Source organism: Abramis brama (genome assembly GCF_963993115.1).
Source record: "Abramis brama genome assembly, chromosome: 18".
NCBI lineage: Eukaryota > Metazoa > Chordata > Actinopteri > Cypriniformes > Leuciscidae > Abramis > Abramis brama.
Window position 1 is genome coordinate 35,532,131 of NC_139980.1, and position 19,510 is coordinate 35,551,640.

Here is a 19,510-nt window from a genome sequence, read left to right on the forward strand (position 1 = left end):
TATTTGACTTTACAACTCGTCATTTTGTTATTTCTATATCATGTGAGCTCATTTCCATTCCAGGTGATTAGTTGCATTGTTGCGCATTTGATGAATAAACCTTTACTTAATTAGTTCGAATTGATTACAGACAGAGTTAATTTATTCGTACACGCATTGCACCATTCGCTTTTGGAAGACATAAACACATGCTGATGCAACGCGGAAGAGAAATTACGAGTCCAATGAATCTTTTTGACCTGATTCCTTTCGAAAGATTCTGTTGAATCGATTCGCAAAGTGTTCGCACGAAGTGCGCAAGCTAATAGACGAACTACGATCTAGAAAATATAGCGACAACAGCAGGATTATACCACATATTTATTTATCTAAAAAAAATTAATCATTTTGTTGAGTAAAAACCGAATCAGTCGAGCAATTCAATGAAATGAACCATTCGAACGAACCGACTCCCAAAAATGCTTGCGTTACTATTGCGAAGGCGAGATCGTGAATATTAATTAGGCAACTTCCTATGGCGAAGGATTGGCCACTGAATATTAAAAACATAGCGATGACGTGCTTGTTAACCATCCAATAGAAACGAATTGACTTGTGAACGTTAACAACACGCCTTCGCCCTAGTATAGCACCGGAACAGCGAGTCACCGAAGAGAGAAACAGGAATCCTTGTTTAAATCCGCGGGTCGCGATTGGGCGCGCGCTCACACACCTCCTGCATCCATCAGAAGCCCGGACGCAAATAGACAGAGAAGCCAGCAGGCTGTGGTCAAGCGAGCAGGTGAAATTTTCCACTACGACCTGATTAGTGACTTCGAGTTTGCGCAGAGCTCGTGCACGACAGCGAGTTTCTGCTACTCTTCTGCCGCTACTCTCACAGGACAGGCCTGAGCACAGCTTACCCTGCCCAATACCTCTGAGCTCGTCTAAGGGAAGGTTTCTGTCAGCTTGAAGCAGTGATGGACTTCCTTGCTGGCTGTTTAGGAGGTAAGATGCATCACTGCTAGTACAGTATACAGTAGAGTACAGTGTACAGTATGCAGTAGAGTACAGTGCATTCACGTCATGTCTGCTGTGTGAATCAGTAGATTAAGACTCGTTAAGCTCGTTATTAACACGTCCTGGTCCTGGTCCTGTGCTGGAGGGGTTGTGGCCGGCAGATCGATGGATCACATTAGATAGACTTGTAATCAGATCCGGTCATTCATAGAGTTTAAGTGCAGTAATTAATCATGCATGTGTATAAAGTTTGTTTTGAACTTCAGTAATGTAATGTAATTTACACGGATCGATATCTTCACACATGCTGAATTATTTGTAGTGGAACATGAAGCCACGTCAAGCAGGACACGTGACAGAGTTGAGTTTTTGTTTATTGTATTTCTGAAATGCCTAGAATTAAGATCTATGTAATGTGCTAAAGAGCTAATATAACTGAAGAATTCATGTTCTGTGATTTCTATCTATCATCTATCTGTCTATTACTTTATTTTTCTTAATGTTTATATATATATTGTTGTTAAGTATTGAATGATACTTTGTGTTGAAGTAGTTGATGTCACGTGATGGAATTCTGCTTTGCTTCATTCGAAGGAATGGAATGTTACATTGTGACTTATTTATTGTTACTAATTGATTGTGACGGTCTAAGTTTGGTTACAATGTCAACGTTCTCCTGCGAGGTGGAAAGACTCTAAAGGCTGTTTACATTTAAATATTTTATAAGATGATGATATCACGTGTAATGTAGAGTATATCTAGCTGAACGAACAATACACAAATTCAAGGAATGTGTTTCATTTGCTCAAGATTTGGTCTTTTATTATTTATTGATCATTCATTATAAATGTATCATAAAGCGTTAAACTGGAAAGATTCCTTTGATCAGACACACATCTGAATATTGTGTTAGGAGTGTGTGTGCTGGTCTGACACATTCAGATTCGCACTGACTGATTGTCTGAATATGGCATAGTCAAAGCTTATGATTGATTTTTAAATGAATATGTAACCTACAAGCCTCCTTGAAGTCCTTCTATTCTCTTGTGCAAATAACAGACATGCTTGAAGTGCTGTGAAATGTGTTTCCCGGAAGATCCCAGAATAACCCCCTCCCCACAGCCTATCCATGTCCCGTAAAAACTCCAGGCACACACACACCCCTGCGCCAGCCAATCCAGCGACGGGACGGGGGCTACACCTTTATATCGGCTTGTGTTTCATTTTACAGACGCGAAGATGAAGTGCTTCATAAATGTTGGAACACATTATGGAGGATCAGCCAGCGAGCAACAGCCGTCATCTCACCGTCTATGTTAACTACAGACCTGATATAGTCCAGCTATGAGTAGGTTAACTATAGATCTGATATAGTCCAGCTATGAGTAGGTTAACTATAGACCGATATAGTCCGGCTATGAGTAGGTTAACTATAGACCGATATAGTCCGGCTATGAGTAGGTTAACTACAGACCTGATATAGTCCAGCTATGAGTAGGTTAACTATAGATCTGATATAGTCCAGCTATGAGTAGGTTAACTATAGACCTGATATAGTCCGGCTATGAGTAGGTTAACTATAGACCGATATAGTCCGGCTATGAGTAGGTTAACTACAGACCTGATATAGTCCAGCTATGAGTAGGTTAACTATAGACCTGATATAGTCCAGCTATGAGTAGGTTAACTACAGACCTGATATAGTCCAGCTATGAGTAGGTTAACTATAGACCTGATATAGTCCAGCTATGAGTAGGTTAACTATAGACCCGATATAGTCTGATATAGTCCGGCTATGAGTAGGTTAACTATAGACCCGATATAGTCCAGCTATGAGTAGGTTAACTATAGACCTGATATAGTCCAGCTATGAGTAGGTTAACTATAGACCTGATATAGTCCAGCTATGAGTAGGTTAACTACAGACCTGATATAGTCCAGCTATGAGTAGGTTAACTATAGACCTGATATAGTCCAGCTATGAGTAGGTTAACTATAGACCCGATATAGTCCAGCTATGAGTAGGTTAACTACAGACCTGATATAGTCCGGCTATGAGTAGGTTAACTATAGACCTGATATAGTCCAGCTATGAGTAGGTTAACTATAGACCCGATATAGTCCAGCTATGAGTAGGTTAACTATAGACCTGATATAGTCCAGCTATGAGTAGGTTAACTATAGACCCGATATAGTCCAGCTATGAGTAGGTTAACTACAGACCTGATATAGTCCAGCTATGAGTAGGTTAACTATAGACCTGATATAGTCCAGCTATGAGTAGGTTAACTACAGACCTGATATAGTCCAGCTATGAGTAGGTTAACTATAGACCTGATATAGTCCAGCTATGAGTAGGTTAACTATAGACCCGATATAGTCCAGCTATGAGTAGGTTAACTATAGACCTGATATAGTCCAGCTATGAGTAGGTTAACTATAGACCTGATATAGTCTGATATAGTCCGGCTATGAGTAGGTTAACTATAGACCCGATATAGTCCAGCTATGAGTAGGTTAACTATAGACCTGATATAGTCCAGCTATGAGTAGGTTAACTATAGACCTGATATAGTCCAGCTATGAGTAGGTTAACTATAGACCTGATATAGTCTGATATAGTCCGGCTATGAGTAGGTTAACTATAGACCCGATATAGTCCAGCTATGAGTAGGTTAACTATAGACCTGATATAGTCCAGCTATGAGTAGGTTAACTATAGACCTGATATAGTCCGGCTATGAGTAGGTTAACTATAGACCCGATATAGTCCAGCTATGAGTAGGTTAACTATAGACCCGATATAGTCCGGCTATGAGTAGGTTAACTATAGACCCGATATAGTCCGGCTATGAGTAGGTTAACTATAGACCCGATATAGTCCGGCTATGAGTAGGTTAACTATAGACCCGATATAGTCCGGCTATGAGTAGGTTAACTATAGACCCGATATAGTCCAGCTATGAGTAGGTTAACTATAGACCCGATATAGACCCGCTATGAGTAGGTTAACTATAGACCCGATATAGTCCGGCTATGAGTAGGTTAACTATAGACCCGATATAGTCCGGCTATGAGTAGGTTAACTATAGACCCGATATAGTCCGGCTATGAGTAGGTTAACTATAGACCCGATATAGACCCGCTATGAGTAGGTTAACTATAGACCCGATATAGTCCGGCTATGAGTAGGTTAACTATAGACCCGATATAGTCCGGCTATGAGTAGGTTAACTATAGACCCGATATAGTCCGGCTATGAGTAGGTTAACTATAGACCCGATATAGTCCAGCTATAAGTAGGTTAACTATAGACCCGATGTAGTCCAACTATGAGTAGGTTAACTATAGACCCGATATAGTCCGGCTATGAGTAGGTTAACTATAGACCCGATATAGACCCGCTATGAGTAGGTTAACTATAGACCCGATATAGTCCGGCTATGAGTAGGTTAACTATAGACCCGATATAGTCCGGCTATGAGTAGGTTAACTATAGACCCGATATAGTCCGGCTATGAGTAGGTTAACTATAGACCCGATATAGTCCGGCTATGAGTAGGTTAACTATAGTTAACTATCAACTATATTGAAAAATAAAAATTAAAAGAGAAATTTTATTTATATATAAATGCATAAACACACACATATAATACAAATATTGTCTATTTAAACAAACAAAGCACGTTTTCCAGAATTGTTTACTTAATTTAATGCTTTATTTAATCTTTTTTCTATGTGCACCAATATAACAATATACAATACTAAACAGCTATTTACCTGCACATTTTTAAATATATTTTTAACATAAAATATTCCATGCACACAGAGACTTTCGTGAACATTTTGAAGTGATGACGTAAATGGCCCAGCGCTGCTCTTTGCATACATCTTTTGTTTGTTACGCAGCATCAGTGACCCTGATGAGTGAGTGTGTAGTGAATGCTGCGTGTTGATTGGTCAGGCCTGGCCGACGCCTTTGGTCTTCACGTGTGTGTCTGTGTGTTCGGTCATGTGACCATCACTGGTCCTCATGACAGGTTCAGGATATAATAACTCATATCTAATGGCATGTGAAGAACTGAGATCATCTGAGTAACAGGAACCTCGTGTGAGATTTCCAGTCCAACTGGAAAAGTGTTGTTGAAATAAAACACAGACAGCTGTGCTTATGACCGTGATTCTAGATATTAATCACATCCAGAATTATCCATAATATATACGTGTGTACTGTGTAATATTTTATATATAAATAACACATTTTACTTAAATATATACATGTATATGTGTGTATTTATATATACAAAATAATTATACACAGTACACACGTATATATTATGTAAACACAAACTTTAATTCTGGATGTGATTAATCGTTGTCCAGCGCTAATTGTTTCATAATACTGTGATATAAATACTCAGTGTTTAGTCATGAATGTTCTAACGTCGTGTCTTTGTTTGCGCTCAGGAGCCGCTGGCGTTCTCGTCGGACATCCTTTCGACACGGTGAAGGTACGTCATGCTGTTGATTCCTCCTCAGAGCAAACGCTGATCACTGCTATTTCTGGCGAGGTTGTTGTCTGTCGTGACACTTTACTCCCATCATATCCGTTTCACGCTGAACCCTGTGACTTAAAAATCACTTCTGTCGCTGAATAAATCATTTTGTGAAAGCACATCATACCAGTTAATACTAGTGCTACTGACTAAAAACAGTGATGCTGCTAACTTAGGGATGATATGTTGTGAAATGTGAATTGCCTTGTTTATGTTGAGTAATAATAATACAAATATATATACACATACATTTTTTTGTTAATTATTATTCAACATATAAACAAGTATTATATTAGTATTTTATATTCATAGAAATATATATAAATTTGTATAAATCTACAAATGAATATTAGTTTTATTTAAAATGTATATAATTATTGAGAGCCTTATTATAAAAACAAAGTCTCACCATATCCCAAAGACAATTATTATGTTCTCATTATACTTTTATGAAGCCGATATGACAGACTTGCGTTGCTCATGTTTTTCCTTTTTTGAAGTGAGTCATTATTTATTGGCTTTAATATATCGGCCAGATTTTCTTATTGGGCCGATAACTATGACATTACATTTATATATTTATAAATAATTATATATTTCTATAAATTTTATTATACTGTAAGTATAAATGTGTGTGTGTGTGTGTGTGTGTGTATATATATATATATATATATATATATATATATATATATATATATATATATATATATATATATAATATATATAAATAAATATATAAATAAATATATTTTTTATATATATTTATTTTTATATATATATATATATATATATATATTTATAATTTATCTGTTTATTTATATAAATAAATAAAATATTGTGTATTATGGTTCAACTGTTAATTTAATGCATTATATCTAATGCAAATGCATGTTGTTTTTTTAATTTTGATTATACAATATATAATATTGTTTTGATGCTTCTCTCTTATTTTTATTTACTGTCTTTTACTGGTCTTGAATATTCTGGCCCTTCTTGTAAAAAACCTTCTCAGCAGAACTGAAGATAATAAGTGAATGATTACATTGTTTTTTAATAGGTCGTAATGTATAGCATATAACCGTTTTTACAGGTTTAAACAGTGTTATATTCATTGTTATCCAGTGACTCACAGTGAGTTTGTTGAAGGATTTCTTCTTACAGAGACTTCAGCGTTTCCTTCATCCAGCCGTGGTCTTCATCTGTTGTCCGAGTTAATCAACAGTACGGTTGGGTTTGTTGTGTGTGTCCTGTAGGTCCGACTGCAGGTCCAGAGTGTGGACAAACCTCTCTACCGGGGAACCTTCCACTGTTTCCAGTCCATCATACGGCAAGAGTCCGTGAGTGCACACTTCATATTCTTCTCTTTACATGAGTTTATGTGTTCAACACTGAGCTGAAGAACCACACAATCAGGCTCACAGAATCTCAAATCCTGTTACTTTCCTGTTTATTACTGTGAAGCTGCTTTGAAACCATTTTTACTGTATAAAGTACTAAATATGACCATAAGGCATATATATATTAAGATATTATACACATTTACTTTATGATTTTCTATAAAGCTGCTTGTGTTTTTTCATTCTATATATATATATATATAAATATACACATTTACATATATACATACATGCATACATACATACATACATATATATATATATATATATATATATATATATATAAATAATCACACAAAAAAACTTGGGGTCAGAAAATATATATTTTTAAGATTAATATTTTTATTCAAAAAGGATGCATTAAATTGATCAAAAGTGACATTAAAATGTATCAATGTTCCCACAGAAAAACATATGAAGCAGCACAACTGTTTTCAACACTGATAATAATCATAAATGTTTCTTGATCATCAAATCCTCATATTAGAGTGATTTCTGAAGGATCATGTGACACTGAAGACTGGAGTAATGATGCTGAACATTCAGCTTTGATCACAGGAATAAATTACACTTTACTATATATTCACATAGACAACAGATGATTTACACTGGAATAATATTTCACTTTTTTTATTGTATTTTTGATCAAATTAAAGCAGCCTTGCTAAGTAAGACTCTTTTAAAAACTTTTGAACAGTAGTGTATATATAAATTACATGTATTATTATATTGCTTAGTTACATTTTTAAGGAATTATTCATCATATCTGAGTAAAATAAGAAGCTCCATATTACTAACTTTCCTCCGCTGTTCACCCGTTGACACCAAAACCCAGATCTGTGTCACGGATGTGAGAATCTCCAAATCTAGGCCACATTCATCTGCGGTGGAGCTCAGCCTTCGACACTCACCTTTATTTCCACTGCGCTTTATTCCGTGGTCAGCGGTCTCAGAGCAGCTCACAGTAACCGACAGGGAAATAACAGCATCAGTGATTCAGACTTCACAACTTCTGCTGTATAGCAGCTCTAAGAACACAATGGTGTCGTTGTTGAGGTCCACAGACAGCGTAGTGTCGGCCCAGATCCGGCCCACATCTGGCACGTGTGGATTCAACGCGTACCACACTGCAAGAAAGGCTTTTCTTACTCAGCATTTTTGTCTTGTTTTCAGTCCAAATATCCAAAAATTCTTAAATCAAGAAGCATTTACTAGATGAGTAAAATGCTATAAGATATTATGTCTTGTTTTCTGGGGGGAGAAGATCAAAATGAAGTGAGTTTTTTCTTAAAACACGCAAAATTATCTGCAAATGTGGTCAAATAAATAATCTTTACCCATTAACATTATTTCTCTGACCCCATTGTCAGATCATTTTGCTTGGTTTAAGAAAAAACTCACTTCATTTTGATTTTTCCCCCAGAAAACAAGACATAATATCTTATAGCATTTTACTCATTTCTCTCAGTCCTGGAAAACCCTTGAAAACACACATATTTATGAAGAAGTACTTCAAAGGTGCTTGAATTATTGAAAGACAATATATGGGAAATTTATTTTAAATTTGATTAATAAATCTTTTCACACTAAATTAAAGCTGCAGCCCGTCTGATATAGAGGCGTTTCTCATGGCTATGAGTGTGATATTGCTCATAAATATCCAAGTGTTCATTCTTCAGCTCAATCATATATTCATGAAATAAATCAGTTTGAGTAAGGAAAGCGATATCTTTGTCATAGCATCCTTTCAAAGGTTAAAGTCACCGCAGTCATTGCATCTGCTCCACTTTATTTTGTAAAATTTTGTTTTATTAGTTTAGTTTTAGTTTTAGAATTGAAAAGATGATAAAGAAAGATATTGTTTGATAAATGAGATCTCTGATTGTAGTCCTTGAAAGTCAAGCAATGTTCATTTTACAGTCTCTGTGTATCTCATTATACTCCACCTTTCCCGCAGATGTCTGGCCTTTATAAAGGCATCGGTTCGCCCATGATGGGTCTGACCTTCATCAACGCCATCGTCTTCGGCGTGCAGGGCAACGCCATGCGCCGGCTGGGCGAAGACACGCCCTTGAACCAGTTCCTGGCCGGAGCGGCGGCCGGCACCATCCAGTGCGTGATCTGCTGCCCGATGGAGCTGGCCAAAACCCGCATGCAGATGCAAGGAACGGGCGAGAAGAAGTCATCCTCACGGAAAGTCTATAAAAACTCTTTGGATTGCTTGGCTCGCATCTACCAGCGCGAGGGAATACGTGGCGTCAACAGAGGAATGGTCACGACGCTAATCCGGGAGACGCCAGGATTCGGCGTTTACTTCCTAGCGTACGACCTCCTGACGCGCTCGCTTGGTTGCGAACCGGAGGATCCGTATATGATTCCCAAACTCCTGTTCGCCGGCGGGATGTCGGGAATCGCGTCTTGGCTGTCCACGTATCCCGTTGATGTGATTAAATCCCGACTCCAGGCGGACGGAGTCGGTGGGAAGTACCAGTACAGCAGCATTATGGACTGCACGAGGAAGAGCATCCAGCGTGAAGGCTGGCGAGTTTTTACTCGTGGACTGACTTCCACTCTCCTCCGGGCTTTCCCGGTCAACGCAGCAACGTTCGCCACGGTCACCCTCTTCCTTTTGTACGTACGCTCGGACGAAGCTCCTAAAGATTGCGAAGCGGCTCCTCTTCACGCGCCGATGCAAACGCAAACGCAGCCGTCCAGTCTGTGAGTAACTTCTGTGAGTAACTCATCTGTGAGTTAGTTTTGAAGGATAGCACTTCTTGAATCATGGCTGTTACTAATCAAACAGTTTGCTGTGCGTTGAACACGTCTGTCCACGTAAATGCACTCGCACAACCCTGTACAATAACTTGAGATCTGCATTTGTAAATATATTTTTTTATATATTTAATAATCGTTCCCTGTTTCTGCCTTACGAGAGCCGCTGAAAGTAAGAAACCGACGTCTGAAAGTAAGAATTGGCGTCTTGAGATAATCAACAGCCGTCACTGTTGGCACCTTTGGGTTTTACTGGGCAGAACTAGAAATACTTGCTTTGGATTTGGCATTGTTTGCTGCGTTGAAGAGAAACGAGTGTCTAAACAAATTCCTCTTCGTTAACTTTAGTCTGGACGGACCGCATTCTTAAATCCATGTGAATGAATGCAAGACTGTAATGTAATAGTGTAATAGGTCATTTGGTGTTTTCCAGAGATGTTTTTTGGTTGACTTTCATCTCATTGAGCTCTCAGCCCCACCTCGACACTGACAGATGTGATTCTGGCACTGGGGGATTTAGTCTTTGTTATTTTGATGTTTTTATTCTCCTTTTAGTTGAAGCTGCTGGTGAAATTGCCTGAAAGGTTGCGATATCTTGGCCCAGTGTTAAACTGATCTCATCTTGTGCAATGAATATGGTAGACAGACACCCAATTATGTTTGCTAATATTTCCCAAAAGTGTCTGTTGTCTACTTGAATTGTATTGGCTTAAATAAAACCTAATTTGGTTTAAAAGAAAGAACTAAAGGTTTTTGTCCACTAATATAATTCTGTCCACTTCAATGCAAGGACTTCCCTTGTCCATGTGTCTCCTGAACAAAGTTTGTGATGTATGATCTACAAAATGAATGCAATATTTGCATGTTTTCTGTAACTTATTAAAGTGTTGGGATATCTGGCCCAGTGTAACTCTATACTGCTAATAGAATGAGAAACGAACTGCTGTGTTTAAGTCACGTCTTTTGATTGATGGAAGCATGTCGGTTGTCTCTGATTTATACTGTAAACCAATATATATTTTATGTTTGTGTGTATATATATATATATATATATATATATATATATATATATATATTATACCGAGTCTTGAATTTTCTCTGCATATTGAAAGATGAAGATACCATTGATCATGTCAGACTAAAACATGCGATTGGAAAAGAAGCGTATTGAACGGATAGAATGGGCTTGCAAAGGCTTTTTAAAGAAATGCTGCTCTTTTTGTAATGGTTATGGATTGTATTAAATGTAAATATGTAGTATTTGATAAAAAAAGGGAAGTTTAGAGAGATGCTTTGAAAACGAAATATGTGTGATATCTTCTGTGAGAAATGTAAATAACGTGTATTTTACTGGGTTGCAGAAGTGTTGAAATGATTTTAGTTTTAGATTTTTCTTTTTCTTGTCGTTACTGCTGAAGAGATGGTCAAATGTTTGTCCTATTTTTGTATGAAATGCTGCTCTCATTTGAAATGTGGTTGGCCTGAAACAATTTTTAAATTGCTTTTGGTCAGCTAAAATAAAATGTGAAAATAAACGGATGTGTCTTGTCTTTTTTTTGTCTTCATATATAATTTGTTGCCATATCTTGTAGTGTGATGAACAAGAATAAGATTTGTGATTTTAAAAGTATTTTCTTTTCTTTTGGTTTTAGCATGTAAATGCATTTCAAATTCTAAGCAAACATTAAAATCTTGAACTGTTGGTTTTATGTTATTGTTCAATCACATTTGGGTCGAAGACGAAAAGGGTTTTTCAAGAATCAAAATGTCTTAAAATATCTTGAATGTAACTCGACACCCTTGCCTCATTTAGTATGCGCGGTTCTATGAATATGCAAATGAGCCCCACCTCCACTCACTCACTCAGCTCAGAGATCCACTGGTTGACGATCACACGTTGATCTGATTGGTTACAAGGTAGTTTGTGACGTCAGAAACACCAGCGATTTCAAAGCGTGTTTTTGAGACTGTCTTTGGTTCACTGCAGTTTTAAGGAGGAAATACTCAGCAATGGAGTCGACTTATGAATTTACACATGGTTTGTCTTAAAGCAGATTAAAAACACCACATAGACACATAAACAACATTAAAAGCTGGATTTTCACCACAGGGGGACTTTAAATCTTTATACTTTTTAACACTATCCTTCAAACCCACTAGGTTTTACCCATTTGTCAGCAAGAAGTTTGTGTAAGGAAGTGAAAATCATTTCAAAATATAGTAATTTAATATGATCACATATTCTTTTATATATTTTAATAAGTACAGGTCAGAATAAGTGTATATTCTGTATATTTTACAGAAATATATATGTTACTCTGAATGACGTTTTGCCAAAAAGAGAGAGAATATTGTCATTGTTCCCACAATTGCAATGTTTTTAGTATTAGTCTTTATCATTAAATTAGTTTTAATAATATTCCTGATTAAATGGCGGCAGAAGCAGATGTTAAAAAATTATAAGCATCTTATTTTACTGTTCTGCCATGCTTGCTTAGCTTTTCACCTTGTTTCTGACTTCCTCAGCCACAGAAATTACTCCTGGTAGCTATATTTATGAATACTTTATGTTTGCCAACATAAATTACATTATCAGGATGGGTATTTTGGGTGGAGAATCCCCTCTATGGCCTCTCTGTTTGTGGGCATCTAAAACAAATCAATAAGATAAATAAAACAATACAAAAATGCATTGAAATAGTAGTATTTATTAAGTTTTACACACATTTGTCAGTGCTAACCCAAACAGTAACAGTCGGCCCACATCTGGGACGTGTGGATTCCACAATTGAAATGCCAAGAAAACAAGTATGGGTATTTTATGTTTATTTAAAGATATAATGGTAAAATCAAAGTCCAGACCATTACGCTGAATGACAATTTTACACTTTGGAAAATTTTCTCATGAAAGTTATTTGAAACATGAAAGTAGACACTTGCATTTAATAAGGTTTTTTTTTTTGTATAGAAAATCACTTTGGACACCAAAATGGGTGACCATTTATGGTTTGACTAATGTTTAAAGCTTTAGAGGTTTCCAGGCACAATTGTAAAATAAGGTGTATTCGTAGATATGTGCTAATCATAAAACTAGTGAACAAACAAATCTAGGGGTGATTGCACAGCTATTCAAGACTGAACATTACTCATCCAGGGATTTCTTTCCAGGTACTCCATCTCGTGTTTTAGCACGCAGTTTGTTTACTTGAGATTCGGCGATGTCTGCGCGCTCTTCTGCCTCTTCGAGCTCGTGCTGCAGTTTTCGTAATTTAGCCAAGTTGGCATTGGCCTGTTCCTCGGCTTCCTCAGCAGAGCGTTTGTAGGATTTTACTTTGAGTTGTAGCTTGTCCACCAAGTCCTGCAGCCTTGCCAAGTTTTTGCGATCCTCGTCTGTCTGATAAGTCAGCTCCTTAATGCGTCGATCGTACTTTCTCACACCTTTAATGGCCTCAGAGCCTCGCTTTTGCTCTGCGTCCAACTCATTCTCAAGGTCACGGACACGTGCCTCCATTTTCTGTAGCTGCTTCTTGCCTCCTTTCATTGCGACTTGCTCGGCTTCATCAAGACGGTGCTGTAGGTCCTTAATGGTCTGTTCCATGTTCTTTTTCATCCTTTCAAGGTGTGCACTAGTGTCTTGTTCTTTCTTCAACTCCTCAGCCATCATAGCGGCATCAGTGATGGCTTTTTTCGCCTTTTCATCTGCATTGCGGTTCTCTTGCACCAGCTCCTCCATTTCATTTTGCAGCTGAAGCAGATCTGATTCCTGCTTCTTCTTTTGGTTGATGAGGCTAGTGTTTTGGGAGTGCAAGAGTTGCATCCTCTCAGTTGCTTCAGTAAGTTCTTGCTCTGCTAGTTTGCGAACCCTCTCCGTCTGTTCCAGCACAGCTCTCAGTTCTTCTAGTTCTGCTTGAATCAGGTTGTTCCTCCGCTCCAACAGGGCAATGTTTTCTTTGAGATCATCATTACTGTGAAGTGTGTCATCCATCTGGAGTTGAGTGTCTTTTAGGCAAGATTGGATCATCTTCAGCTGCTTCTGGGCATCCGATGCCTGTCTGTTGGCCTGGCTTAATTGAATTTCCATTTCATTAAGGTCTCCCTCCATCTTCTTTTTTACTCTCAAGGCTTCATTACGGCTCCTCGTCTCTGCCTCAAGAGAAGCCTGCAAGGACTCAACCATGCGTTGGTAGTTTCTTTTAACTTGTTCCATTTCCTCATCCTTCTCAGCCATCTTACGCTCAACATCTGCCTTCAACTGGTTGAACTCCAGCTGAGCTCGTAGGATCTTGCCCTCTTCGTGCTCAACTGAAGCATCAGCTTCTTCCAGCGCGGACTGCAACTCGGCTTTCTCCTGTTCCAACTGTTTCCTCAGTTTTTCTAACTCATGAACACTCTTTCGTCCTTCCCCCACTTGATCCGTCAGGTCAGAGATTTCCTCCTGTAGATTCTTGTTTTCTCTCTTGATGGTCTCAAGATGATCTAGAGTTTCTTCATAGGAATTCTTTAGCTTAAAGAGCTCGGTACTCAAGCTGCGAGCTTCCTTTTGCGCTCCCTCGAGCTCACATTGTGACTCTTCATACTTTTGTTTACACTCTGCAATGACTTTGTCGAATGATCTCTGTTTTTTGTCCAGGGCGGCAGACGCTGCATTTGACCGTTCGAGGTCTAGCATCAGATCTTCAATCTCATTTTGTAGCCTATGTTTTGTTTTCTCAAGAGAAGAACACTTTGCGTTCACTGCTTCCACTGCGTCCTCTGCTTCTTGCAATTTTTGAACAAGTTTCTTTTTGGCTTCCTCCAGTTCCTCTGTCTTCTGAATTCCGTCAGTCTCATACCTCGCCCTCCATGTTGCTACCTCTGTATTGGCCTTTGATAAGGCTCGTTGGAGCTCAGCTTTTGCTTCTTGTTCCTCTTCGAATTGCTCTCTTAGTAAGTCACAATCATGACGGGCTGACTGTACAGCGTGAGCAAGAGCATTTTTTGCTTTCACCTCTTCCTCAAGTTGCCTCCTCAGATCTTCAAGTTGTTGTGTGTAGGAAGTCTTTCCTCTAGTGAGTTGGGAAATCAGACATTCCTTCTCCTCCATTTGCCGTCCAAGTTCCCCATTTTCAGTCAGCAGCTTGGCTTTCTGGGTGGACAAATCATTAAGAGCTCTCTGGGCTTCTTCAGATTTCGACTTATGCTCATTCATCTGATCTTCCAGTGAACGGCACATCTTTTCAAGATTTACCTTGGCCTTTACAACGCTCTCCATGTTTGAGGAAAGGTCATCCAATTCCAGCTTCAATTCAACTTTGTCTTTCTCTAACTTTTGTTTTACCCTTTGCAGATTGTCAATCTGTTCCCCTAGTTCAGCAACACTGTCTGCATGCTTCTTCCGAAGAGAGGCGGTAGTGGTCTCATGCTGAAGGGTGGATTCCTCGAGGTCCCGCCGTAACCTCTGAAACTCAGCCTCCCTTTTTTTACTGAGTTCTACCTGAACCGATGTTGCCCCACCTGCCTCCTCCAGGCGCTCGCTGAGGTCTTCCAGTTCTCGGGAAATATCAGATCGCTGTTTCTCCACCTTTGCACGAGCCGCACGTTCCGCGTCCAGCTCCTCCTCTAGTTCTTCGATCCGAGCTTGATTTTCTTTTAATTTTTTCTGCAACTGCACTGAAGCCATTTGCTCATCTTCAATCTTTCCATTCAGCTGATTCATTTCAAAGTCTTTCTTTTTAAGTTTTTCCTCTAACTGCTGTTTGTCATTCTCCAAATCCATAACATTCTCCTGAGTCAGTTTTACATCTCCTTCCAGTTTTCTCTTGCTGCGCTCCAAGTCCATCCTAACTTTTTTTTCCTGTTCCAGTGAGCCCTCAAGGTCATCCACCTGTTGTTCAAGCTTAGCTTTGGCTTTTGTCAATGCATTGACTTTGTCCTCCTCACTTTGAAGGTCATCCAGTGTTTGCTGGTGAGCCTCTTGTAGAGCTTTTTTCTCTTTGGTGAGTTTCATTATGTTTTCATCAAGGGATGCCATTTCCTCAGTCAGATTCTTTACTTTGTTCTCAGTGGCATGTTTCTCCTTTTCCACCTTGGCCAGTGTCAGCTCCAGGTCATCTATATCTCTCTTGAGCTCTGAACATTCATCCTCCAACTTGCGTTTCTTAGCTGTGAGGTCTGCATTTATCTCTTCCTCGTCCTCTATACGTTCTGACAGCTCTTTGACTTTGGCTTCTAGCTGGATCTTGCTTTTTATGAGCTGTTCACATCGTTCCTCAGCGTCAGTTAGGGTGTCTTGCTCAGACTGCAGCTGAAGGAACACGTCATTCTTCTCTTGAAGCAGACTGACCATTTTCTCTTCTAACTCTTTCCTCCTGGCCTCAGATTTCTCCAAAGCTTCCTTTAACTTACCGAATTCGTCTTTCATGTTTGCCATCTCCTTTTCAGACTCAGCACTCTTCAGCAAGGGTTTTATCTTAAAGAATAATTTCATCCACGGCCAGTTTTTCACACCGAGGAAGGAACGAAGGTTCCACTGAATGACCATGAGGGCATCCCTGCGCTCCACCAGTTTCTGGTACTCGACTCTCATCAGTAATCCACGAGTGTAAGCTTGGATCCCAGTGAGGATACGAGCGAGTTGGTCATCTCGCATCTCCTCTAACGTACCGAGCAGGCCAGCTTTAAAAAAGACTTTTGTGTGGCCAAATTTGTATTGCGTGTGGTCAATGTCTAGTGACCCCAATAGCTTCTCGGCACTCTTCTTGTTCTCAAGGAACTGGCCTTCTGGGATGGCAGATGCATTTAGGATTCTGTACCTCTGTTTGAAATCCCCATAGAGGATTCTGTTTGGGAATCCTTTTCTGCAAATCCTAATACCCTCTAGCACACCATTGCAGCGAAGCTGGTGCATGACCAGGCAGTTGTCCATGATTCCAGGAATCTTGCTCTCATTTGGAATCAAACAGCGAACAAAGTGTGGGTGTGTGGTTTTCAGATTGGTCATTAATTTGTTGAGGTTTTCTCTGTGCAGGGCAGACACTGTCTGAAAAGATGACCCCTTCTTCTTGGCCCCTTTCCCACCTGACTTTTCAGATGCATCTCCTGCATAACTTGAGAATAGAAGACTCAACAACTTCAAAGAAGACTTCTGATAGAGCCCAACTACTGTTTCATTCAGTGGGTCTCTGTTTTTCACCAGCCAGCCGGCAATATTATAGTCAACAGTACCTGCATAATGGGCTAAGGCAAAGTGTGCCTCTGCCTTCCCCTTCACAACTCGTGGCTTCTGGAAAATGTTTGTCTTGCCCAGGTGGTTGTCATACAGCTTTGCCTTGAAAGTCTGATCGCTGGCCTTTGGAAACATGCACTCTTCCTCCAGAATGGACATGATCCCTAGGGGTTTCTCAATCAATTCGATGCAGGCTTGCAGATCCATCCCGAAGTCAATAAACTCCCAATCAATTCCCTCTTTTTTATATTCCTCTTGTTCCAGGACGAACATGTGGTGATTGAAAAACTGTTGCAGCTTTTCGTTTGTAAAATTGATGCAGAGTTGTTCAAATGTGTTGAAATCAAAGATCTCGAAGCCTGCTATGTCTAGCACACCAATGAAATGCTGGCGATGTTGCTTGGTGTCAAGGGAATGGTTAATTCTTACCACCATCCAGTTGAACATTTTCTCATACACTGACTTTGCCAGTGCACCAATAGAGTAATACACTTGGTCCACGCTCTGTCCTTTTGTAACATACTCATTGCCCACCTTGACCCTTGGATGGCAGAGTCCTTTGAGAAGGTCAGCAGAGTTCAGCCCCATTAGATAAGCTGCCTTATCTGCATTTTCAGTGCCGTCCGGCTCGGCCTGCTCTTCACGCTGTTTCTGCTTGAATTTCATATTGCCGTAGTGCATGATAGCACCTGTCAGCTTGTAGACTCCCATCTTTTCTTCAGATGTGAAGCCAAGTACGTCAAACGCCTGGTCAGTAGCAATCAGCTCCTCATTGTCATTGATGGATGCGACGGTTACTTCTCCTTGGGAGATGTAAGAGTAGTCATATGGATTATTAGTTATCAACAGCATGTCCAGCAATTCAGGCTTTTCATTGGACAGTATTTGGAAGAAAATATGGTAGTTCCTCTCAGACTTCAGCTGAAAGGTCACCCGAGACTTCTCCAGCAGGTATGTTTCGATATCAGCTGAAGCGAGTTTACCGCTTGTCCCAAAATGAATGCGGATGAATTTCCCAAAGCGAGATGAGTTGTCATTTCTGAGTGTTTTAGCATTGCCAAAAGCCTCCAGTGCAGGATTAGCCTGAATAATCTGATCTTCCAGGGTTCCCTTGCCAGAGTCTTTCTTTCCAGTCGCTCCACCAGCGGCAGCAATGCTTGCAAAATACTGGATGACCCTCTTGGTGTTGACGGTCTTCCCAGCACCGGATTCTCCAGTGATGAGCACAGATTGGTTCTCCCGATCAGTTAACATGTATTGATAAGCATTATCCGAGATAGAAAAGATGTGAGGTGGGGCCTCTGTTCTTTTCTTACCTCTGTAGGCAGAGACTACTTCTGAGTCGTACACCGGTAACCACTTGTAAGGGTTGACCGTGACACAGAACAGCCCTGAGTAGGTGTAGATCATCCAGGCTGCGTAACGCTCTTTGAGGTTGAACAGCACTGCAGGCTCGTGAAGGAAAGTGAGCATCGCCATATCTTCGATTTTATCGAATTTAGGCGGGTTCTGGGGATGGACGTCGCCATCCTTGACGGTCACTGTTCTCCCATCCTCAGTGTTAACAGTAGCCTTCCCTCCTTCCTTGCTGACAATTTTCCCCTTCACAAACTCCACCTTTTCATCCACAACAAAGCATTCGGTCTTGATGTCAAAGGCTCTCGTCTGAGCTTCGAGACGCTCTTTATCCGACTTCCTCAGGAAGGGAGCAGCCTTTCCGAACTGTGCCATCAAAGCATCACCCATAGTGTCTGCTTGATATCTCCAGGTACAGTGAGAGTTGATGAACACTCCTCGGCTGAGGAAACTTTAGAGTCACAAACCACCCGTGCTTGGTTTTTATAGAGGCTAACAGAGATCCAAATAAGGATGTGAAAGGAGAAGAACACAGGGACAGGGATTATCAAGAGTTAAAAGAAGTGTGGGGTCAGCAGCACAACCTTTAGTTGTTGATATCCTTATATAGAAAACTAACACCACCATGGTTGTTTCCATCCTTTAAATTTATCAGACATACCTCTAACATTAGGCATGATCCTCAAATTGTGCTTGTAATTAATGTGGTTACTTTTTTATGTTTCTATTTAACAAATTAGCATTGTTATGTGATTTTTTAACAAATTTAACGCAGAGGGGTCTAAAGTCCAATCTATATTTATTTTTTTTTGGGGGGGGGGGGGGGGGCGCAAATTGTCATGCTATTTGTAATGAAAATATGCAAAATAGAAATATTTCATATGTTCTTTTCTGGTCTCAGATTTTTGGACCCCATTGTGTTTTGTTCATACAATTAGTTTTTCTTTTTTCAATTAGTTTTTCTCGCAACACAGATGTTTTTCAAAATTGATCAAATATTACTTGAGCATCAATTCATCATATTAGAGTGATTTCTGAAGGATCATGTGACACTGAAGACTAATCAGTAATGATGCTGAAAATTCAGCTTTGATCACAGGAAATAAATTACATTTTACTATATAATCACAGAAAAAACAGCTATTTTAAATTGTAGTAATATTTCACAATTTTTACTGTATTTTTCATTAAATAAATGCAGCCTTAGAGAAAAGTGACTTCATTCA

At 39.4% G+C, this 19,510-nt stretch overlaps 2 protein-coding genes across 2 annotated transcripts; one reads left to right on the top strand and one right to left on the bottom strand.

Moving 5' to 3' along the window:
* The first annotated feature begins 819 nt into the window (after positions 1–819).
* On the top strand, positions 820–10,456 carry slc25a29 (solute carrier family 25 member 29). Its single transcript, XM_084090213.1, has 4 exons — positions 820–987; positions 5,467–5,510; positions 6,809–6,892; positions 8,910–10,456. Exons 1-4 carry the CDS (start codon positions 960–962, stop codon positions 9,672–9,674), a joined length of 921 nt encoding a protein of 306 aa, XP_083946339.1. The 5' UTR covers positions 820–959; the 3' UTR covers positions 9,675–10,456.
* Positions 10,457–12,419: 1,963 nt separating this feature from the next.
* On the bottom strand, positions 12,420–18,739 carry myh6 (myosin, heavy chain 6, cardiac muscle, alpha). The gene has a single exon (XM_084090217.1). It carries the CDS (start codon positions 18,672–18,674, stop codon positions 12,867–12,869), a length of 5,808 nt encoding a protein of 1,935 aa, XP_083946343.1. The 5' UTR covers positions 18,675–18,739; the 3' UTR covers positions 12,420–12,866.
* Between the last annotated feature and the right edge of the window lie 771 nt (positions 18,740–19,510).

Coding starts and splice junctions, on each gene's coding strand:
- myh6 (XM_084090217.1), bottom strand. CDS start 18,674: ATGGGTGATGCTTTGATGGCACAGTTCGGAAAGGCTGCTCCCTTCCTG.
- slc25a29 (XM_084090213.1), top strand. CDS start 960: ATGGACTTCCTTGCTGGCTGTTTAGGAG. Junction 988..5,466: donor CCTTGCTGGCTGTTTAGGAG/GTAAGATGCATC, acceptor GTTTGCGCTCAG/GAGCCGCTGGCGTTCTCGTC. Junction 6,893..8,909: donor CCATCATACGGCAAGAGTCC/GTGAGTGCACAC, acceptor CCTTTCCCGCAG/ATGTCTGGCCTTTATAAAGG.